General features: G+C 43.5%; 2 protein-coding genes across 6 annotated transcripts in view; one reads left to right on the forward strand and one right to left on the reverse strand.

Moving 5' to 3' along the window:
* The window catches only part of WARS1 (tryptophanyl-tRNA synthetase 1), a 30,187-nt gene extending 24,071 nt beyond the window's left edge, over nt 1-6,116 (reverse strand). Inside the window, exon 1 of one of the 2 annotated variants that reach the window (XM_077819364.1) lies at nt 6,041-6,116. The gene's annotated coding sequence lies outside the window, so the exon portion shown is untranslated. The remainder of the gene's footprint in view (nt 1-6,040) is intronic. The other variant, XM_077819365.1, reaches the window with a different exon arrangement.
* Nucleotides 6,117-6,354: 238 nt separating this feature from the next.
* WDR25 (WD repeat domain 25) overlaps nt 6,355-24,837 on the forward strand; it is a 116,881-nt gene continuing 98,398 nt past the window's right edge. The window contains exons 1-3 of one of the 4 annotated variants that reach the window (XM_077819367.1): nt 7,066-7,167; nt 8,632-8,721; nt 11,336-12,060. In XM_077819367.1, the coding sequence (XP_077675493.1) occupies nt 11,398-12,060 (663 nt within the window). In that variant the 5' untranslated portion in view covers nt 7,066-7,167; nt 8,632-8,721; nt 11,336-11,397. Of the gene's footprint in view, nt 6,438-7,065; nt 7,168-8,631; nt 8,722-11,335; nt 12,061-24,837 lie in introns of those variants that run through there. The other 3 variants (XM_077819368.1, XM_077819370.1, XM_077819366.1) reach the window with 3 other exon arrangements.

Raw genomic sequence — 24,837 nt, forward strand, 5'->3', positions numbered from 1 at the left:
TCAGTACTCACACTAGCTGTTCAACACTATACAGTCTTCTTCCTGCAAAGCAGTCTGATCACAACTTGGTTACAAAATATACATTTAGACTGTCACAATACTATGAGCCTTTTGCCTGCTTGGGAAACATAAAGAGGGATTGCCATGGTTAACTAAAATGTAGCTAACCATCAAGGTTCTGTTCCTTAACCAACTGCAATGTTTCCAGGTTATGGAACAGCTGAGCACCAACTACAGCTAATGTTATCATCTTATCAGCGCACTACTATATCAAATTCTTATTTTAAATAAAACTGTCCTGATTAAGGGTACATGCAGTTTGAATGGTCACTAGTTTTGATTGATTAGTTCAGTAACCCTGTAATAAGATGTTATTTAAATAACAGGCCATTTAGCCTTATTTCATTCAATTATGTTATGACTTATTTAACATTTAACAGTGTTTCTTCCATAAAGGGAAATTCTTTTACAAACTCCCACATAACTTATTTTCATATTCTATTTTGGAGTCTAGTATTTTCCTTGTTTCTTTGTAGGTAAAAAATGTTTGGTTAGATAAGGAAATGACATTATTAAACCCACAAATCCAAAAAGGTTTTTATATAGTTTTTTTATACAGCATCCTTACGTGGGGATACCATGGTTATATTATCTGGCTTCAAATTTTACAATGTATGAAGTTAAACACCAGCTTTTTGTATGAACCGTTAACATGGATGCGGAGTTTGACCTAATTTAATTATTCTATTTGCCTCCCTATTTGCAGCACATCTCCATCCTGAAAGGTTGAAATGATACAGCCTGAAGCTAATGGGCTTCAGTAGTACACTAGAGAAGACCATTCCCTGTCTGAGAAAAGTAAAATCGGATGACTCTTGAAAGAGGACTAAAGTAGTGTTATGCTATTCAGCTGAGCAGAATTGCATAAAGAAGGTTGAATTTTTGGAGGAAGCAAAGGTAATGCAGTCAGTGCAGTGAAAGATGCAGGCAGTGAGAACTGCAGGTTGCAAAAAGTTACTCTCCAAAGCTAAAATCTAGTTGCCTGAGCTCAGGATGAAGTGGAGTGTGGCATCCAGCTGTGTTGATGAAATGGAGATTCAGGACACCACTACCGCAAAGATGGACAGCATTTTTCACTGAGCTCTGAAGTTGAGGAGAACTATTATGTTGAATTATTCATAAGAAAGAACAGGATTTATCTCATATTTTGACCTGACACATTCTTTTGAATCCTTTTCAGGGTTAAGAATATAAATAGTCGCAAAACAGAGTGTAGGATAGGAATTTGTTTTGTGACTAAGAACATTCAAAACATCCTGATACCCATAACCAGGAATGTTTTCAGGAAAATAATATGCGTTCGAGTTTGAAAACAGACTACCCAAGACATTTAGCCTTTGCTTCTGGCAGTGGACAATGCCTGATGAGTCAGAGAAAAACAATAACCATTATTATACAAAGGCTTTAGCAAGCTGATAAGCCAACACTTTAGAAGATGAGGCTCATTTTCCTTTGAATCATAATTGCAAAATGCAATTGTCTTAATTTTCCATAAGCTCATTTGTATTAACTTTTTCTATGAAAGGTTGAGAAATGACAAAGCTTCCAAGATGAAATGAAAAGAGAAAATAGAATATGGTAGTAATAAATTAGAACCTTTTTCAAGTGTAACTTTTGATCTCAGATGCAGCCAGAGAGTAACGGGTGCTGTAACTATTTTTACAGTCACGGTCCAACAGCACTGGTCGCAGTACATATCCTTGGGGGACTCAACTATTCACCTCTCTCCACTGTGAAAACTGATAATTTATACCTACCCTTTGTTTCCCATCTTTTAACCAGTTACTGATCCATGAGAGGACCTTCCCTCTTACCCTATGACTGCCTACTTTGCTTAAGAGCCTTTGGTGGGGGACCTTGTGAAAGGCTTTCTGAAAGTCCAAGTACACTATATCTACTAGCAAAAAGTAAAGGAGTACTTGTGGCACCTTAGAGACTAACCAATTTATTTGAGCATAAAATTTATTTGAGCATAAGCTGTAGCTCACGAAAGCTTATGCTCAAATAAATTGGTTAGTCTCTACGGTGCCGCAAGTACTCCTTTTCTTTTTGCGAATACAGACTAACACGGCTGTTACTCTGAAAACTATATCTACTAGTTTCAGAGTAACAGCCGTCTGCTGCAGTTTCCACGGTATGCATCCGATGAAGTGAGCTGTAGCTCACGAAAGCTCATAGCTCAAATAAATTGGTTAGTCTCTAAGGTGCCACAAGTACTCCTTTTCTATATCTACTAGATCACCCTTGTCCACATTAGCTCTCCACCAGTCATCTGGTACAGAGGCTTACACAAAGTTTATCCCCCCCCCTCTTCCTCACACGTTCTTGTCAACTGCTGGAAATGGCTCACATTGATTATCACTACAAAAGGTTTTTTTTTTTTTTCCTCCTGCTGGTGTATATATAAAGTCTGCTGCAGTTTCCACGGTATGCATCCGATGAAGTGAGCTGTAGCTCACGAAAGCTCATGCTCAAATAAATTGGTTAGTCTCTAAGGTGCCACAAGTACTCCTTTTCTTTCTCCTTACAGTGTGTATGGCAACACCCATTGTTTCATGTTCTCTGTGTACATAAAATCCCCCTACTGTATTTTCCACCGTATGCATCCGATGAAGTGAGCTGTAGCTCACAAAAGCTTATGCTCAAATAAATCTGTAAGTCTCTAAGATGCCACAAGTACTCCTTTTTTTTTTCCCCACAGTATGCATCCGATGAAGTGAGCTGTAGCTCACGAAAACTTATGCTCAAATAAATTGGTTAGTCTCTACGGTGCCGCAAGTACTCCTTTTCTTTTTGCGAATACAGACTAACACGGCTGTTACTCTGAAACTTTTCTTTAGGCTGACTTAAGTGACAGGTTATATACCACAGTTAGGAGTTCTGTGATTTCATGTTTGATTTCCTTCAGAACATCTGATAAATTAAACAGTAATAAGTCAGCAGGACCAATCTGTTCCAAAACCTCTTTTACTGACACCTCAAATCTGGGACAGTTTCTCAGATTTGTCACCTAAGATGAACAGCTCAGGTGTGGGAATCTCCCTCATCTCATATACATTGAAGACCAATGAAAATAATTCATTTAACTACTCTGCAATGGCCTTGTCTTCCTGGAGTGCTCCTTTAGCACCTCAATCATCCAGTTTCCCCACTTATTCTTTGGCAGGCTTCCTGCTTCTGATATCCTTGAAAAAAATGCTTGCTTTTAGTTTTTGAGTCTTTTACTAGTTGCTCTTCTAATTCTTTTTTGGCCTGCCTAATTATACTTTTACATTTGACTTGACTTTATGTTCCTTTCTATTTTCCTTAGTAGGATTTGACTTCCAATTTTTAAAATATGCCTTTTTCTCTTTAACCACCTTTTTTTAAAACTCTGTTTAGCTAATGTGGAGTTTTTTCAGTCCTCTTATTGTTTTTTTAATTTGGAATTTACATATCATTTGCAGCTTCTACTATCATGTTTTTAAAAAGTGTCCATGCAGCTTGCAGGGATTTCACTCTTGTGACTGTTCCTTTTAATTTCCATTTAACTAGCTTCCCCATTTTGTGTAGTTCTCCTTTTTGATGTTAAATGCTACTGTGGTTGGTTTCTTTGGAATATCCCCCCCTACAAGGATGTAAAATTCAATTACTTTATGGTCACTATTGCTGAGTGGATCAGCTATATTCACCTCTTGGATCAGAATCTGTGCATTACTTAGGACTAAGTCAAGAATTACCTCACCCCTTGTGGGTTCCAGGACTAGCTGCTCCAGGAAGCAGTCATGAATAGTGTCCAGAAATTTTCTCTCTGCAACCCATCTTGAAGTGACTATATCCAGTCAATATGGGGATAGTTGAAGTCCCCCATTATTATTGGGTTTTCTGTTTTTGTAGCCCCTCTAATCTCTCTCAATCATCATCACCATCCTGGTCAGGTTGTTGGTAGTATATTCCTGCTGCTGTACTCTTATTATTCAAAAGCATGGAATTTCTAGCCATAGAGATGCTATGGTATTGTTTGATTCATTTAAGTTTTTATTATATTGGACTCTATGCTTTTTTTTTCACATATAGTGCCCCTTCTCCACCAGCGCAACTGACTCTGTCATTCCTATATATTTTGTACCCTGATATTAAGCGTCCCATTGATTATCATTGTTCCACCAAGTTTCTGTGATGCCTATTATATCAACATCCCTATTTAATACCAGACACTCTAGTTCACCCATCTTAGTATTCAAACTTCTTGCATTTGTATACAAATACTTATAAAATTTGTCAATATTTAGTTGTGTGTCTTCATGTGATGTAACTGAATGTGACTCTTTTGTTTGACAGATCCTCTTCAGTTGCTATCTGTACTCTGATGAACAGAACACAAGAACAGCCATAAGGGGTCAGATTAATGGTCCATTTAGCTCAGTATCCTGTCTGTGACAGTGACCAGTGCCAGATGCCTCAGAGAGAATTAGCAAAACAGGGCAATTTCAAGTGAGCCATCCCCTGTCATCCAGTTCCAGCTTCTGGCAGTTGGAAATTTATGGATACCTGGAGCATGGGGTTTCTCCCCTGACCATCTTTGTTAATAGTCATTGATGGTCCTATCCTCCATGAACTTATCTAATTCTTTTTTGAACCCAGTTACACTTTTGGCCTTCATCGCTGGCAATGAGTTACGAGTTTCACAGATTGACTCTGAATGATGTGAAGAAGTACTTCCTTTTGTTTATTTTAAACGTGCTCCCTATTAATTTCATTGGGTGAGCCCTAGTTCTTGTGTTATGCTGAAAGTTAAATGACACTTCCCTATTCACTTTCTCCACACCATTCGTGATTTTATAGACCTCTATTATATCCTCCCTTAATCAATTCTTTTCTAAGCTGAACATTGCAAGTCTTTTTAATCTCTATTCTCATAGAAGCTGTTTCATACCCCCAGTAATATTTGTTGCACCTTTTCCAATGCTAGTATATCTTTTTTGGATGTATAATGGATTTATATAGACACATTATCAGATTTTGTATTAACTATCCCTTTCCTAATGTTAGTGTTTTTGACTGCCACTGTACATTGAGCAGATATTTTCAGAATATGCCTGCATTGTACAGCTGTGTATGCAGAGCTGTTGCAGCTGTGTTAGCCGCAGGATATCAGAGAGATAAGGTAATCTCTTTTATTGGACCAACTCCTGTTGGTGAGAGAGACAACCTTTCCAGCTTACACAGATACCTGAAGAAGAGCTCTGAGTAATCTCGAAACCTGGTCTCACCATCAAAAATTTGGCCAACACAAGCTATCAGCTCACCCTCCACACATGCACCCCGTCTCTACAAAGCTGGTGACAGCTTATGAGCCCTCCTTCTCAACAGGGGAAAGATAGAGGTCTTCCAGGGGGTACATCAGCTCATCTAGATATTTGCCTAGTTTTACAACAGGCTACATAAAAAAGCACTACCGAAGTCAGTACAAACTAAACTTTCCTATGGACAAAATGAGACAGGAAGTGATTTTTCAGCAATAGAGTGCTATGACATTTTGTATTTTTGGGTCTGATTTGGTACGTTTTTAAAGGAGGTGAAACTTGGGGGTACGCAAGCCAAATCCAACTCCGGAGAGGGGTACAACAGCCTGGAAAGGCTGAGAACCACTGCTCCACAGCGTGTCCAGACAGCCTGTGCCAACGCTGGCCAGCTCCGACGGCTGATGGCAGCGCCCTGCGCAGTCACTCACCCCCCCGCCCCGTGGCTGCAGCGGCCAGGGAGGCTGATGTCTCCCCGGCCGGGGACCGCACCAAAGGAAGTGTCGGGCCTCCGCTCTGAGGCGTGACTCTCCCAGGCCCCAAAAGGGCGATGGAGATGAATGAACATCCCGAGCGCCCACAGGGGGTGAACCCACACGAGAGCCCTCCCGCCCAAAGGCCATGGCCATCCCCACCGCCATCGCCATCCCGGAGCCGCCGCCGCCGCCGGAGCGCGGCTAGGCCCCCTGTCCCCTTACCCGAGCGAGGCCGGCTCCCCTTCTCAGCGCCTCCGCCACCGTCAGCACCGGGCACCCAGACCAGCGCCGGCTCGGCGCGTTGCTCAACCCTGCCCGGTCGGAAACGCGCACCCGGGCCGGAACCATTCGCTATCTAGGCAAGCAGGGCGGCTGGGCGCGCTTCCCCAGACCAGACGTGGAGTCGCCTGTCGTTGCGGACGCTTGACCACAGCGCTGGGGTGGCCTGTGGGGGATTTACACGCGGCCGGCCGCGCGCTGGGGCTGTTAGCAGAGCAGCCCCTGTTTCCACCCGGCTCGCTTTGCGGGCGGACCCGCTGCCGGCTGCCTCGGAGTGTTTCTGGGAAAGGGCCTGGGGAGTTTCTTCCCTTCAGCTAACTGACGTGGGTTCCCCGCATAGGTAGGGCACGTGGGGCCCAGCCTCGCCAGGCCTCAGGAGGGGCCTTCTCCATAGGAGGAGCTGCAGGGTCAGGCTGCCCCCGGGAACGAGCCGCCCGTGTCCCTGGGGGGGGGGGGCTGAAGGGAGGCCGCCCCCGGGAACGAGCCGCCCGTGTCCCTGGGGGGGGGGGGGGCTGAAGGGAGGCCGCCCCCGGGAACGAGCCGCCCGTGTCCCTGGGGGGGGGGCTGAAGGGAGGCCGCCCCCGGGAACGAGCCGCCCGTGTCCCGGGGGGGGGGGGGCTGAGGGGAGGCCGCCCCCGGGAACGAGCCGCCCCGTGTCCCTGGGGGGGGGGGGGCTGAGGGGAGGCCGCCCCCGGGAACGAGCCGCCCCGTGTCGCTAGAGTGGAGTGAGGGGAGGCTGCCCATGGACTGAATTGCCCACAGCCTCAGGCACTGGGAGGGTGACCCCAGGTTGCAGTGAAGTGGAGGTTTCTCCGTTCACAAGCATTCTGGGTAGTTCACATTTAAGAAACTATTTATGTTACCTCAGTGGGAGCTGGGGGGAAGAAGGGTTGGGGGATATGAAGGATTTTACTTTTTGTCTTTAACTGAAACATTAAAATAAAAAAAAAATTCTACCTCCTACCACTCTAAGCACCTTCAGAAGAAGAGTGTTCTGGATGGTTTTAATCTGCCTGTTGTCTAACACTGTCATTCTGAATCTGAGGTGCCTTTCTCTTTTATGGGCTGGGGTGAGTTGAACAAGGGGAGATTTTATCGAGTTAAAATGTGCGCTGAGATTTTGAAGGGCCTGATTATCAAAGCTGAGAATGTGCAAACACACTAAGTGTTTGTGCAGGTGGCCCACTATGTGTCTTATTGGCCTTTTGTGTGTGCCCCATAACGCAATTTGTATGCTGCTTCCTATCTCTCTAGAGTAATTAATGCTTATTCATTAGGTACGTGCAATACATATACTGAGTTTAGATGCTCAATGTCTAGTTCTCATTAAAAAAACATGCAAGTAAACTTTCCTCATGAAAAAGAGACTGGAGAAATATTTAAGCTGCACTGTCAACTTAAAAATTGTATGTTGTCAACCCATGCTACAAATGCATAATGGTTGAAAAACCATTCTCCTAGAGTAATCATCAATGGTTCACTGTCAAATTGGGAGGATGTATCTGCTTGGGCCCTTCAGATGTCTGTGTTGGGTCTGATACTATTATATGTTTATGAATTGGATAATGGAGTGGAGAGTATGCTTATAAAATTGTGGATGAACCAAGCTGAGGGGGCTTGCAAGTACTCTGGAGGATAGGATTACAATTCAGGGTGACCTTGACAAATTAAAGACTTGGGCTGAAATCAACAAGATGAAATTCAATAAAGACAAGTGCAAAGTACTACATTAGAAAGTAGTACTAAAAATCATGTGCACCTACAAATAGGGAATAATTGACTAAGCAATAGTTCTGCTGAAAAGAAGTGGGCATGTTTAGTCTTGAGAAAAGAAGACTGAAGGGGGATCAGATAACAGTGTTTAAATATTGTAAAGGCTTGTTATAAAGAGAACAGTAGGGATGTAAAATGTTAACTGGTAAGCATTAGTTTTACCAGTTAACCCGCCTTAACCCCTGGGCAGCCCTGGCCCCGGCCCTAGTCCCAGCTGCGCCGGCCACCGGGTGGATTGGCCCCGGCCCTGTTTCAGTGCCTGCATAAGAGCATTTTAGATCAGTAAAAGTGAGAATTTGAAATCCGGTGGATTTATAACTGTTTTGTCTACTTTTTTGCACTTCTCTTCAGTTTTAACAATGAAAAATAAAGAGAGAGAATTTTGGGGAATATTTATTTGCTTAAAAACAGATGCTTTCACTGCAACCTCTAAACAGAATTTTGGAAACATTTCTATTATTTTCACAAAATGTAAGGCCTCAATCTTGCAATTGGCTGTGTGCAAGAGTAGGCATGCACACACTGTCAGTTTCAGGACTGGGGCCTAAACTTAGCCAAATTTAAGTTGACAGTGTCCTTTCAGTCCTTAAAAAGTGAGGTTTTTCTCCCAGTGGATGTGAATTGAGGCAGGTCCGTTTCACGCACTCAGTTGTGAAAGCATCTGTCTTCCACAGCCTTTGTTGTTGTTAATTATAAAACAGAGTTATATTATAAAACAAAAATAAAATCTGTTTTTTTTGGTGGTTTTGTTTTGTTTTCAGGCCTATTACAACTGCTGTCCCTTCAAGAAAAGTGTTTTTCGCTAACTTAAAAAGAAAATTCCCATCAGTAGTTTGGACATCCTATTTCAAGTAATCATATAAAGCCAATTTTTATCTTAGAGCACTAAATCAGTCTTTTAAAATCTAACAAAATTACTTCTCTTTCCTCTCTCTCCCCCCCTCCCCTCTTGTCTGTCCTCTCTGTTTATATTGTAAGCTTTTTAGGGCAGAGTCTGTGGCTTACTACACATTAGTTCAGTGCTTAGTGCAATGGAGCACCAGTCTTGGCTGGGGCCACTACTGTAAAACAAATAATTTAATATCTGTTCATTGTAGTTTCAGAGTAACAGCTGTGTTAGTCTGTATTCGCAAAAAGAAAAGGAGTAGTTGTGTCACCTTAGAGACTAACCAATTTATTTGAGCATGAGCTTTCGTGAGCTACAGCTCACTTCATCAGATGCATACCGTGGAAACTGCAGAAGACATTATATACACATTGTTGTTGTTACTTTTAGCAATGGCTCATAAGCAGCATTTTCATGCATGGATTTTTAGAACCCAAATGTTTGTGTCAGGAAAGAGCTACATTATCCACTCAGGGACTTTGTCTTTAAAGAAATTCAGTTATTAACTCTGATAAATTGACTTTTATAAGCGATATTACAAGTAAAAATTGACCTGGATGAATTTTTATGACCCATTTTGTTTTGAACAGGATTTGATAGTCATGCTACCTTTTAAACGCTTTTCCAATTTTTCTTCTCTCCTTTGCACAGGTGGAATCCCATTTAAATCAACAGTGTTTCATGATGTAGCAGAAATGAGTTTGGCCCCTTCTTATCTGGTTTTGTTGTTGTTTATGAAATAGTCCCACTGTTTTATACTATGATAAACTTCAGATAAAGACATGGGTTGCCCTCTAGAGGGAGGATTTATGTTTTTATACTTAGCTCTATGCTGCTTTTTTAAACTTCTGCTAAATATTTAGGTCACTCTCCTGCAAAGGGATTTGAAAGTATCAACCTGTAGTTCTGGATAGAGTCTTGTTTGCTTCAGTGGGACCCTGCTCAGGAGTAAGGGTTTGTGCTTGAGGATCCTATTGTAAAATAGAAGCACAACCTACAATGTAAAGTTCTTGTTGCTTGGAATAAAATGTGCATATTTGAGACTTGTTCTATTTATACCAGAGGTTTTCAAATTGTGAGGTGTGTCCCCTAGAGGGGAACAGAGGAATGTTCGGCAGTGACACCAGGTGGGGCTTCCCCCTCACCTCAGTAGGCCACCTAGTCTGTGGGTCAGTCTCAACAGCCACGGCAGCTGCGCCGATTTCCGCTCCCAGCACCCTCTGCACCCAGCGCTGGCTCCACTCTCAGAGATGGTTGCACGTTCCTTCCCCCACTCAGAAAACCTGAGGGGGGGGCAGTATTATGTCTATTTTTATCTGGATTGGGGGTGGGGGGGCCAACCAAAAATTGTAACTTGGGGCTGGGAGGGAACTCAGCTCAAAAAGTTTAAAAACCGCTGATTTATACTAAGGTCTGAATCCTGCAAACACTGAGTCCTGTGAGTAACTTTGTGCATCTAAGTAGTCCCATTGAATTCTAATGGACTGCTCACGTGCATAAGTGTTAGTAGGACTGGGATATAAGCTGCTGATTCTGCAAATACTTGGGTATGTCCTTAACTCTACTACTGTGAGTAGTTCAATTTCCACTTTTTTTTCAATGTGACTTCGCAGAGTAATAAAGTTAAGCACCTGTGTAAGTGTTGGGAGGATAAGGGCCTAAGGTTGTAAGGGACACGGACCATATCTTCAAATATATGTGAAGTGCTATGCATATCCCTGGTGTCAATACACAGATGGATTATTATCAACCCCCAATTTCATGAGCATTCATGGCCCGCCATACAATTTCCATACCCAGATGTGGCCCTCGGGCCAAAAAGTTTGCCCTCCCCTGTGCTAGACCAATCTCAGCTTTTGTCATTGACTACATAAATGGCTAAAGTTAATCAAATCATATTTTTGTATGAAATAAGTAAAAGATATTTTATTTTCTAGAGATATCAACATGGTCAGTGATTATTATGGCTTAAATAAGCCTTTGATGTAAAACTGAAGATGATGCTGAATTTACTATGTGGGTGTGGTTAGATTTACAGATTGCACTTTTAACACATTCTGTGATCCATTTAGTAATTCTGTGGTTGCATCTTTTTTCTTCTGTCACTTGGGCCACATTCATGCTCTTTTACGGTACCAATGTGGTGGAAGAAAGACTCTGTCATATTGGCTCCATTTGTAGTTGTTCCTCTGCATAAAGTTACACATCCCCAAGATACAGCATAATTCTTATTATTCTGTCAGGATAGACCTGGTGGCAGGTCAGGTTAAAAGTGTGCTATCATAACTGCATGCATAAGTCTGTGCTTTCTTTGTTGTAATCCTTTGCATCAGTTTTGTGGAATGCAGCTTGTTATCTATGCTAAATGTAACTAATGTTTATAAAGTGCTGAGAGATCCCGAGATGAAAGATGCTCTAGAAGTGCAAGTATAGGTGTGTTGAATTAAAGATTAAATTGTGTGGGTAAATATTCATACAAGAGCATATTTATATTTGCGAAAACTATGTTTTTAAGTGATTAGAACCTTAAATATTTTAAAGTGAAACATCTTCTGAATTATTGATTCCTTTAATTGCAGATATTCATCATTTTGGAGGATTTCAGCACAGAGATTATTGGGTTTTGCCATATCTGACCAGGATGAATTCATCATTGGTTGCTTATGATGATTCAGATTCTGACACTGAGACGGGAAAGACTGAAAATCTCAGTCTTTCTGGCAGAGAAACCAGACTTGCAAGTTCTGCTATGAATCCTATTCAGTATTTTGCACCCAGTGGATTAGGCACAAAATCTACATACAAAATGCAGACTGTTGAGAATACTGCCAGCACTGGGACAAGCATTATTTGTGAAGGTGCTCCTGCATATAAGGTACAGGCTAATAACAGGGATTTGGCAGCTGTTTATCCTTGGAAAGAATATTCTAACCAGGCTGAAATGCTTTCTGGAAATGGAAGCTTCTCTCAGAAGAGAGTACATCAGGACAAGATTGTTACCATAAAGGGAATTAGACCATATATCCGTAAAAGACTTCGACAAGAAAAAACTTCTGAAGTGTATGAAAAAAAAGAATCTGAAAAACAGAGAGAGAGTTGTGCAATACCAGGAGAGCAAATTTCCACAGAGGTTTCTGAATTTATTAAGCCATATTTAGCGTCTAAGTACAAATCAACTGAAATCCCAAGGAACTTGGTGTTTCAGATGTCCAAACACAGTGGTCCAGTTAATAAAGTCCAGTGGTGTCCTGTACAAGGATGGAGCCATATGCTTCTTTCCACTTCCATGGATAAAACTTTCAAGGTAATGTACTTACATAGTTGAATGTTTTGTGTTATGTAGCACTCACTTTAAATAGTAAAACAGATGGGAATGGGTTTTTAGTCTGCCTATATTTGATAATTGATCCCATGTGTGTAGTACCTACTAAGACCTTGATGAGATCCTTTGCCACACCAGAGCCTGTTGTAGGCCCCAATACTGCAAGCCTTCTCCATTTTTCCAGTGGATAATTAAGGATTGCAGGGAGGTTGTGGAATCTCCGTCATTGGAGGTTTTTAAGAGTAGGTGAGACAATCACCTGTCAGCGATGGTCTAGATGATACTTAGTCCTACCTTGAGTGCAGGGGATTGGACTAGACGACCTCTCCAGGTGTCTTCCAGTCCTATGAGTCTATGTTTCGTCCCTTTGCATATTATATACCAAAATAAAAGCTTGCGGAGATGATTTAGAATTCATATTTCTAAATCAATTAGGCTATTGAACGTAAGCTGTTTTAAAAGTCTATAGACTATGATAATGGTGCTTGTAGGACTTCTACTAATGTTGTTAGAATTTACAGAACAGTGCTTCTATATTAGACACACAATAATTTTTGTTTTTAATTGAAGAAGCCAAATACACAGTAGTCTGCCTATAGCTCTTGGTGTGAAATAAGGAACAGATTTTGTATAAATTCTATTGCTCTTATATTTGATCTTTTAAAAAAATTTTTACTGTAATTTTCGATATATATATATATTTGTGGTAGAAGAATACATCTAAATCCTCATGTATATTAATGAAGGACTGTTGCCAGAAGCTGGGATTGGATGACAGGGGATAGATCACTTGATATTTACCTGTTCTGTTCATTCCCTCTGAAGCACTTGGCACTGGCCACTGTTGGAAGATAAGATATTGGGCTAGATCGACTTTTGGTCTGACCCAGTATTGCTGTTCTTATGTTCTTATGACTGTGTATTCCAGAGAATATCCCAAAGAGATTTAAAAAAAAATACTGGGGTGGATATTGGTTTTTTTTTAAAAAAAATTCTTACATGTTTAGGGAAGGAAATGTTTAATGATTAGAAAGGATTTGGAGTTGGAATTCCTTAAATGGAAGTTGCTTGTTCCTACTAGTTGGGAGGGAAAACAATAGGCAACCTTGGCTTTTATTTTCAACTCTGATATTGATTCACAGTGTCATATGAAAGTCACTTAAATGTTGTAAGTCTGAGTTTACTAGTCTCTAAAATGAGTATAAAAATTCTCCCCATCTCGTGAGGGTGTTGTGAGGTTCTGAGGCTTGTAAAGCTCTTTGAAAACCCTCACATAAAATATGATACTGAAGTACATATTATTACTGTGGGGGGGATTTTCAACTAGATCACTATATTTTCAGCAGTTAATTATTCGTATTATTTTTTTGTTTGCATTTAGCTATCACCCAAAGACCCTAGTCTGGATGGGACTCCCATCATACTAGCACTGTACAAACACATAGGAAAAGACTATCTTTGCTCTGAAGAGCATTCAGCATAAGGCTTTGATCCTCCAAACTGCTCTGTGTGGTTGAACCCCTGTGCCCGAACAGAGTCACACTGATTTTAGTTGGGCTACACATGGTGTCAGGGGTCTACCCTTGCAGAACTATTTGCGAGATCATGGTTCAAGGTTCCACTCCTGCAGTTGGATGTGCATGGACAGACCCTTAGATTGGCTATATGACTGTTAAGTGGGGAACATGACTGTTTACAGATAATACAAATACATAGGATGGAGAGGAAGTATTTAGTATGGCACGGTGGGGCATAAGTGAGAAAAATTAGATAAAATAAAGAAGGAAATATTTTCGGTTGACTATCAGACTATAATCAAGAAAGAGGACAGCTTTTTAGTTAACATACCATCTGGTTCAGTGGTGCAGCAAAAATAATTAGAAATGAAAAAGCAATAGATAACTAAAGGAAAAAGGGGGAAATAGCAATCAATAGAAATTAGAAGTTATGAAGGCAGAAAATTGATAATTGAAGTTAAAAAGCAAAACGTTCGTGGCAGGCAAGGGCTTAGGACAATAAGGAGGTTAAGTATATTAGGAACAAAAGAAATCCTAGCAATTGTATCAGCTCATTAGTAGTTGGAGGTAAAATTATTAATAATGATGCGTAAAAGGCTGAGATGTTCAATAAATATTTCTGTTTTGTATTTGGAAAGGAGCAGAATGATGTACTTGTATCATATGAGGATGTGACATTAGTAGCTGAGGAGATGTAAGATAACAATGGCTGGAGCAGGGGTGGCCAACCTGTGGCTCCGGAGCCACCTGTGGCTCTTCAGAAGTTAATATGCGGCTCCTTGTCTAGGCACCGACTCCAGGGCCAGAGCTACAGGCACCAACTTTCCAATGTGCCGGGGGGGGCTCACTGCTTGATCCCTGGCTATGCCGCAGGCCCTGCCCCCACTCCACCCCTTCCCGCCCCCTCCCCTGAGCCTGCCATGCCCTTGCTCCTTCCCCTCTCTCCCAGAGCCTCCTGCATGCCATGAAACAACTGATTGGGAGGTATGGGGAGGTAGGGGGAGGTGCTAATCTGCTGGGCTGCCGATGGGTGGGAGGTGCTAGGAGCAGGGCGGGGGAGCTGAGGGGGGGTTGCTGACGTATTACTGTGGCTCTTTGGCAGTGTACATTGTTAAATTCTGGCACCTTCTCAGGCTCAGGTTGGCCACCCCCGTGCTAGAGATAAACATTTTTCAATCAGCACGCTCAGATAACTTGCACTCAAGAGTCCAGAAAGAATTTGCTGAGATTTCTGGCCCTGTAGTGTTCATTTTTAATAGATCTTGCAATACTGGGGAAATTCCAGAAGACTGGAGGAGTACTAATGTTGTGCCAATATTAAAAAAAGGGCAAGCTAGATGACCCAGGTAACTATAGTCCTATTAACCTGACAGCATTCCTGGGCAAAATAATGGAAGAGCTGAAATGGAATTCAGTTGATAAAGAATTAAATGATAGGAACAGAGCTGTCCCTTGGGTAGGGAAAATTGGGGCGACTGCTCCAAATCCAACGGGCCGGTGCGATTGGCTGGCGTGGTCAGTCCTGGAAGACATAGGCACGGGAACTAGGGGCATGGGGGGTGCTGCGAAACCCCCGGGCTCCTGGCTGCCAGCTCTGCCTGCCCGGGGTATTGGCTCTAGGGGGTGAGGGGGAGACAGGGGTAAGGAGGCTGGGGCTTTCAGCACCCCCGCTATTAAAAATGTTCCAGCACCACTGCCAGAAAACGAATCCGTCACTTCCGCAGGGCCCGCCATCTTGTTGGCAGTTAGCGGAGACAGTGCCTGGCTCGGCTGCCCACGTTTTGATGCAGTGAGTCTCCCGCCCCGGTTGGAACTCTGAGGTGCCGTGGCACTATTGCTAACAATAGCCCTGCGGTAGACGCCAGCAACTGCCAGCAGCAGCAGGCTGCCCAGCACCATGCCAGATCCGTCCCACCAGCCCAGCCGCCAATACAGAGTGGGGGACCTGCAAGCCAGCGGGGGCTGATTTGTCCTGGGCCCTGCAACTCCCTAGGGATGGCCCTGGATAGGAATATAATTGATGCCAGTCAACTTGATTTTATGGAAAATAGGTCTTATCAAACAAACATGATTAAATTCTTTGAGAGTACCTTTATTAATCTAATTTTGTAGCTGCAAAGTCTACACTTAGGGTATGTCTACACTATGAAATTAGGTCAATTTTATAGGAGTTGATTTTTAGAAATTGATTTTATACAGTCGATTGCGTATGTCCCCACTAAGTGCATTAAGTTGGAGGAGTGCGTCCTCACTACCGTGGCGAGCATCAACTTACAGAGCGGTGCACTGTGGGTAGCTATCTCACAGTTCCCGTAGTCTCCGCTGCCCATTGGAATTCTGGGTTAAGCTCCCAGTGCCTGATGGAGCAAAAACACTTCCCAGACCAGAAAATTACCATTGGGGATGTTGAAATGCTAATAGTTATCCTTATGGACCCAGCCTACCCCTTGCTCCCATGGCTCATGAAGCCTTACACAGGCAGCCTGAACAGAAGCAAGGAGCAGTTCAACTATAGGCTGAGCAAGTGCAGAATGGTGGTAGAATGTGCCTTGGACATTTAAACGTTCGCTGGCGCTGTTTGCTGACTAGGTCAGACCTCAGCGCAACCAACATTCCCATTGTTATTGCTGCTTGCTGCGTGCTCCATAATGTCTGTGAGAGTAAGGGGGAGACGTTTATGGTGGGGTGGGAGGTTGAGGCAAATCGCCTAGCATCCGATTTTGAGCAGCCAGACACCAGGGTGATTAGAAGAGCCCAGCAAGGCATGCTGCACATCAGAGAGGCTTTGAAAACCAGTTTAACGACTGGCAAGGCTTCGGTGTGACAGTTGTGTGTGTTTGTCCTTGATGCAAACCCACCCCCTTTGTTGATTTTAATTCCCTGTAAGCCAACCACCCTCTCCCCTTTGAAATAAAGTAACTATTGTTTTGAAACCATGTATTCTTTCTTTCTTAATTGTTTTAAAAAATGAGATAATGGACAAGGTAGCCCGGGTGGGGTGGGGGAGGAGGGGAGGACGGAAAAGACCACGTTGTTTATTGTAGCCACACTAAAAATCAAACTGTTTGAATGACAGCTCTCTGTTGCTTGGGCGATCCTTTGGAGTGGAGGGGCTGGGTGCCCAGAGCCTCCACCCCGCGTTCGTGGGTGTCTGGGTGAGGCGGATATGGAACTTGGGGAGGAGGGCATGGAGTTATACAGTGGATGCAGCGGGGATCTGTGCTCTTGTTGGCTTTCCTGCAGCTCCAACAGACGCTTCATCATGTGCATTTGCTCCCCCATTAGCCTCAGCATTGTGTCCTGCCTCCGATCTTCATGCTCACTTAATTCTTTCCTGGCTTCTGCCACTGAATGCCTCCATGCATGAAGCTGTGCCGTATAAGTGCAGGAGGACTGCATGAGCTCAGAAAAGATGTCATCATGAGTGCGTTTTTTTCGCCTTCTAATCTACGATAACCTCAGGGATGGAGACGATAGGGGGAGCGTAGAAACATTTGCACCTGGGGGGAGATAAAAAGGGAGAGTAAAATTTAAGATGATACATTTCTGAGAACAAAAGGGAGACTCTTTCACAGTGAATCAAGCAATTCACAGCAGAGAGCACATGTGCTTTAGGTACAAGGTCACATTTTGCCTTTTATATTGGGCACCTGCCATTATGGTGACACATCACACGCGGCTGGGCAACAGAATTCAGTTTCCAGGTAGCCATGATAAGCCTTTTGGTACCCAGGGTTGGCTTCTTACATCTTCATAACATGTGGGAATGTTTTCAAACTGCAGCGCCCTCCTTTCCCAGAGCAAGCAATGGGTTGGGTTTCACATTTAAAAGGATCTGCAGCACACATCTACCCCCCACCCCCACCGCATGGCTATTCTCTGGGATGATCCTTTTTAGCCAAGCGCAAACAGCCCAGCATGAACGGGGTTCTTTTACTGTTCCCTTACAAAAATTGCCCTGTTTCAACCAGGTGACCATGAATGATATCACTCTACTGAGGCTAACACAGAAAGATATAGACCGAATGTTGCTTGAATGTGACCAAAACCCAGGACCATTCGCTGTCATGCTTTGTGCTGCAATGATTCCAGACTACTTGCTACTGGCTTGGCGCGGTAAAGTGTCCTACCGTGGAGGACAAAATAAGGCAGCCCTCCCCAGAAATCTTCTGCAAAGGCTTTCAGAGTACCTTTCAGGAGAGCTTCATGGAAATGTACCTGGAGGATTCCCACTCCATCCCCAGACATGTGAACAGACTTTTCCAGTAGCTGTACTGGCCACGAATGCATCCCAATTCTTCAGGGTAAATCAAACATTAAACACTATTGCTTTTAAACCTGTACTGTAGTTACAAATGTGCACTCACCAGAGATGTCTTCTCCGGCTTCAGGGTCGGGGATCCCGCCTTGGGACGGTATTGGCTCCAGGTGATGAAAAGGTCCTGGCTGCCGGGGAGAACAGATTCATCGCTTGCCTGCTGCGCATTCTCTCCTCCTCCACAAAATCCTCCTCCCTGTTGCGTGAGACTCCCCCCTTGCAGGTGTCCATGGACAGTGGTGGGATAGTGGTAGGGTCCCCCCCTAGAATGCCATGCAGCTGATCATAGAAGCGGCATGTAGGGGGCTCTGACCCGGAGCCACGGTTTGCCTCCTTTGTCTTTTGGTAGGCTTGCCTGAGCTCCTTAACTTTCACGCTGCACTGCTGTGTGTCCCTGTTGTAGCCTCTGTCCAATGTGCCCTGTGAGATTTTGGCAAATATATTTGCATTTCTTCTTTTTGATCGGAGTTCAGCCTGCACAGATGCTTCTCCCCATACAGCAATCAGATCCAGTGTCTCCCTTTCGGTCCATGCTGGAGCTCATTTGCGATTCTGGAGGGACTGCATGGTCACCTGTGCTGCTGAGTTCGCCCCGCTGACCAAACAGGAAATGAAATTCAAAAGTTCCCGGGGCTTTTCCTGTGTACCTGGCTAGTGCATCGGAGTTCAAAGTGCTGTCCAGAGCGGTCACAATGAGCACTCTTGGGGGGAGGGATAGCTCAGTGGTTTGAACATTGGCCTGCTAAACTCAGGGTTGTGAGTTCAATCCTTGAGGGGGCCATTTAGGGATCTGGGGCAAAAATTGGGGATTGGTCCTGCTTTGAGCAGGGGGTTGGACTAGATGACCTCCTGAGGTCCCTTCCAACCCTGATATTCTATGATAGCGCCCGGAGGCCAATACCATCAATTTGTGTCTGTAGTACCCCAAATTCGACCCAGCAAGGTCAATTTTAGCACTACTCCCCTCGTCAGGGAGGAGTACAGAAGTAATTTTTAAGAGCCCTTTAGGTGGATGGAACGGGGTTGGTTGTGTGGACACAGTCATTTTTAAATCGACCTAACGCGGCTAAATGCAACCTAACTCCGTAGTGTAGACCAGGCCTTAGACTTTTGTAAGGCATTTTATTTAGTACCGCACTACATTGTGATTAAAAAATTAGCATTATACAAGATCAATTGAGCACACATTAAGCTGATTAAGAACTGACTAACTGATAGATCTCAAAAAGTAATTGTCAATGGAGTATCATCACTGAATAGTGGGGGTCCGAAGAGACTGGCAGTGGGCTCAGTGCTGTTCAATGTTTTTCATTAATTTTCTGAAAGTAAGTACAAAATAACTGCTGATAAAATTTTTGGATGACACAAAGATTGGTGGAGTGGTTGATGGTGTGGACAGGGCAATCACAGAGAGCGATTTGGATGGCTTGGTAAGCTTCGGCGCATTCAAACAAAATGTGTTTAAGTACACCCAAATGCAAAGTCATACATCATGGAACAAGGAATGCAGTCCATACCTATGGAATGGGAGACTATATCGTGGAAAGTAGAAACTCTGAAAAGGTTTTATTGTTCTAGAGGACAAGTAACTCATTGTGAGTTCCCAGTGTCATGCTGTGGGTAAAAGGGCTAATGTGATCCTTGGCTGTATAAACAGGAGAGTAGGGGTCTAGTTCTGGTGTCCACATTTTAAAAGGATGTTGAAAAATTGGAGAGTATTCAGAAAATAGCCTGTGGCAGGGCCTGCTTGCTCCTGCCCTTTGGGCCTTAAAGTCTATGAACAGAAATCAAACTGAGGATAACCCAATGACTTCCAGACAGTGAGATGTTGAATGGTCCACAAATAGCTGGTAAAACACCCATTGCAGTTTATTTACAATATGGGTTTCCACTACCATAGAATCATAGAATATCAGGGTTGGAAGGGACCTCAGGAGGTCATCCAGTCCAACCCCCTGCTCAAAGCAGGACCAATCCCCAATTAAATCATCCCAGCCAGGGCTTTGTGAAGCCTGACCTTAAAAACTTCTAAGGAAGGAGATTCTACCACCTCCCTAGGTAACGCATTCCAGTGTTTCACCACCCTCCTAGTGAAAAAGTTTTTCCTAATATCCAACCTAAACCTCCCCCACTGCAACTTGAGACCATTACTCCTTGTCCTGTCCTCTTCTACCACTGAGAATAGTCTAGAACCGTCCTCTCTGGAACCACCTCTCAGGTAATTGAAAGCAGCTATCAAATCCCCCCTCATTCTTCTCTTCTGCAAACTAAACAATCCCAGTTCCCTCAGCCTCTCCTCATAAGTCATGTGTTCCAGACCCTTAATCATTTTTGTTGCCCTTCGCTGGACTCTCTCCAATTTATCCACATCCTTCTTGTAGTGTGGGGCCCAAAACTGGACGCAGTACTCCAGATGAGGCCTCACCAATGTCGAATAGAGGGGAACAATCACGTCCCTCGATCTGCTCGCTATGCCCCTACTTATACATCCCAAAATGCCATTGGCCTTCTTGGCAACAAGGGCACACTGCTGACTCATATCCAGCTTCTCGTCCACTGTCACCCCTAGGTCCTTTTCCGCAGAACTGCTGCCTAGCCATTCGGTCCCTAGTCTGTAGCTGTGCATTGGGTTCTTCCATCCTAAGTGCAGGACCCTGCACTTATCCTTATTGAACCTCATCAGATTTCTTTTGGCCCAATCCTCCAATTTGTCTAGGTCCCTCTGTATCCTATCCCTGCCCTCCAGCGTATCTACCACTCCTCCTAGTTTAGTATCATCCGCAAATTTGCTGAGAGTGCAATCCATACCATCCTCCAGATCATTTATGAAGATATTGAACAAAACCGGCCCCAGGACCGACCCTTGGGGCACTCCACTTGACACCGGCTGCCAACTAGACATGGAGCCATTGATCACTACCCGTTGAGCCTGACAATCTAGCCAACTTTCTACCCACCTTATAGTGCATTCATCCAGCCCATACTTCTTTAACTTGCTGACAAGAATACTGTGGGAGACCGTGTCAAAAACTTTGCTAAAGTCAAGAAACAATACATCCATTGCTCTCCCTTCATCCACAGAACCAGTAATCTCATCATAGAAGGCGATTAGATTAGTCAGGCGTGACCTTCCCTTGGTGAATACCCTACCCTTAGACCCTGTATAGCCTCACCCCTACTGTCCTAGGGAGCCCTCTGCTTCTGATGCAAGCATAGAAGAGCAGTCTCTCTCTCTCTGCTTCTTCCTCTTCCCACTTCCTACCTGTGCATTTTGCATAATCTGCCCGGTGGCCTAATTAGCAGCTTAGTTCTCCTCAGCCCATCAGTTAGGCCCAGCTCTTTTTAATGAGGTCTGTTCTGGAGTAATTAATTAGAGTTGCAATGAGCAGAGTCCTGGCTCAGCTGCTGTTGCCCAGCCCTCTGTCACAGAGCCCCAAAAATTATTTGAGAGCTGGAGAAAATGCCTAATGCTGAGAGACTTTAAGAGCTCAATCTGTTTAGTTGATCAAAAGAAGATGTGAGAGGTGGCTTGATTACAGTGTATATAAACCACCTTCTCCCCCTTATCCTATTGTCTGGGGTTGGGCTGTTGTATGAGCATCTACCATCTTCATCTGTCTAAGGTAGCACTAAAGTCCACCTACTTATTATTTTCTTTGATGCAATCCATCCATAGCTTCCTTGGCTTTCCTCAGAGTCTCTTTCTTACTAACCTCTCTTGCCATGCTAGCCTCACCAGCTTTCTCTTCATTCATCCTCTGTATGTGCCCAAACCAGCGAAGTCACACTTCCTGGATTTTGTCAGCCACATCATGGACTTTGTCTTCCATCCTAATGCTTTAATTTAGAAATCTTTCTCTTTGTGTAACTCCTTTTATAGTGCAAAGACATTCCATCTTGAATTCCCATAGGTGTTAAACCTGCCGTCTCTTTACAACCCATGCTTCTGCACCATACAGCATTGTGGCGCGCACCGTTGTGCTATACAGATGGGATTTCAGTCTCAGTGACTTACACTTATCATGCATGACACCTGAGATGATATTCCACATTCTTCCAGTGCTCCCCAGTCTGGAATGCATCTCACATTTAAGGTCACTGTCTTCTGTAACCCTGTTGCCAAGGTATTTAAACTGGTATCCAGTTTCCCTGTGCACCTCTACTGACCCTCATGATCTCAATTTTAGTCATGCTCATTTTCATCCCATACCTGCTGAGCTGGTCTTATCACGGGTTTACTATTTCCCATAGGCCTCCTTTTGAGGACAACCTTTTTGCTATGTCGTCTGCATAAAGTAGCTCCCCACCTTTTCACATTGGTATCTTCCTGGTGATGTAGTCCATCAGTATGCTAAACTGATGGCCAACCCCTGACACAGTCCAACTTTCACTTCAGAGGGCTTGTCTTTCCAAAACATGTTCGGAACACTGTTTTAGGCAATCTGTATAGTACATTCACCAGAGTTATTAAATGCTCAGAAACTCCATGTTTCCTCAGCACTGATGTGAGCATTCTTCTATCCTCTTTATTTTATACCTTTTCTAGGTCTACCCCACATATCTTGTTGGTACTCTAGCTGCTTCTGTATTACTTGCCGAATTACAAATGTGGCATCTTTGGTTCTTCATCCTTTCCTAATGTCAAAGTATTCTTGTTCGAGGAGCGGTTCAACCATTCTCCTAATCTGAGCATCCATGATGCATTTCTGTATCTTCATCCATGGAATAGTAACTTTGTCACTGGATAGTTTCCACATACATGGATGCTTCCCTCCTTATATATTGGGACCAAGATAGACTTGCACCAATATTCGGGGATTCTTTTGTCTTGCTATAAAGTTTTAACTATTCTGCCCCTCAATTTTATACCTCTCTTGCTTAAGACTTCCACCAGATCAGCTGTCATTTCATCAGGACTTGGTGCTTTACTACTTTTCATTTTTTGGTACTGTTTCTCACCTCCTTCTCTGTTTTGTCAGACTCAAGCACCACATTAGGATCACATGTTGGCAACTCTGCCCACTGGGATTTTGCCACATTTAAGAGACTCTGAAAGTATTGTTTCCTCCTCTCCTTCACTTGTTCAGGTGTTGATAGGCTCCCCATGTTACCATTTACAAATGATGTTGCAATACCAATCTCCTTCCCTATGCATCTCATTTTTTTGCAGTGCTGTAGATTTTTTTGCCAGCCAGCTGTAGGTGATTCAGAAACTCAGTGTACAGGTCATCTAGGGCATTCTCTTTTGCCTTCCTTCCTTGCAGCTTGCTTTGCATTCTTTCATTTGTACTTGGATTAATTTATTTTTCTTTAGGTGCCATTTCTTGTTTTGGATTGCTACCTGCACTTCATCCGTCCTCCATCACTAACCTCTCTCCTTTTGGTTTTCCCCATCTGCATTGTCCATAAACCTTTTCTGCAGCCGCAATCCACGTTATTTTCAGATAGTTCCACTCCTCTTCAGTCAATGCCAAATCTGTTTCCAGGTACTTATCCTCTACTGCTTGCACAAACTTCTTTGTGGCACTTCTCCTTGACTTCACATACTTTTAATCTTGTTTCTTTTGAGCTTAATTCCCTTCTTGTCCAATGTTCTACCATAATCTTTGCCACAACAGACTTTTGCTGCAGTTCTACTGTCTCCTTAGTTATCACTTTGCAGTCCATAAATTGAGTCCACTGAGATTTCTTCACCAACATCGTGTCAATCTGGCTTTTGTTTCAACCAGTGATGTATGTGATCCAATGACTTATCCTCTTTTGAAAGCATGTATTGGCTACCATCCATTGGTTTGCAATACATGTCTAGTAATGCTTTCTCTTCCTCATTTATGGGGCTGGGGCTGAAATTTCCTAAGCACATTTCATATCCCTCGAGATTTTGCCTGTGTGTGCATTCATATTGCCAGCACCAACAACAGCTGTCTTCAAATTGCTGTTGGTGTAAACTCTCTGTCTCTCGTTTGTCATGTCCTTATTGAGATGCATACACAAACAGAGCATTCTGTTGGGTTCATACAGCCTGTCACTTCTCTAAAAACATCAATCACCACCTTCCTCAGTTCTCCTCTCACTTCCACCCCAACTCTATTATCCCCATTTTGTCACCTACATAGAAGAGTTTACAACCTAAATTCAACTCTTTTGCTGCATTCCTTAGCCATCATGTTTCCTATAGGCACAGAACATCTGTACCTCTCCTTACTATCATATCCGCTACTTCCTTTACAAGTCAAACTGGATACATTCGGTGTTGTTAAATTTATAATATGGGGTTTTTTCTGGCTGTTCAGGTCACTGCTTTTCACCTGGCTTTTTGCTCTGACCACTAGTCCCCCTGATCCTCTAGAGGATAGCTGAGATTCTGGCCACCAGAAATCCTATTGGCCACCGGCTTGAGGTGTGCAAACTTCTAGCATGGTGCTGAGATGCCCTCCCTTCATTAGCAGTGGTCCCTGAAAAGTACAGCGATTGAGAAGCATCCATTCCAGTCTTACCCTCACCCTTCTTACTACCAGTATTTACTACTGACCTTTGGCAACGCTCCAAAAATACAAAACTGCTTGCACCAACATAGTCACCTTGCGTCAAAAAAAGTATAGTGTATCGCTTGGTATTCCTGACATACACCACAGTGAGAGGACCTTTCTCCAGTTGAACTAAGTACATGCCTGCTGTCTTCCCACATTGTTGTGGTAGATTTGATGGACCGTCAACAGGTGGTACTGGTATTGATGCTGCCCGATATTAGGCTTCATTTGACCCAGGGATGGAAGTTTGAAATCAGAGTTTTCCTTTTCCTGGGTAGGCTGGCTTCCTGGACTGAAGAGCCCCACTTGCCCTGAGCTGTCTGGTTATTTTTAAAAGGTGCCAGATACCTGCCTTTCACACACCTATTTTTAGTTTAAAAACCAAAACCAAAAA

Source organism: Eretmochelys imbricata, chromosome 6, assembly GCF_965152235.1.
Source record: "Eretmochelys imbricata isolate rEreImb1 chromosome 6, rEreImb1.hap1, whole genome shotgun sequence".
NCBI lineage: Eukaryota > Metazoa > Chordata > Testudines > Cheloniidae > Eretmochelys > Eretmochelys imbricata.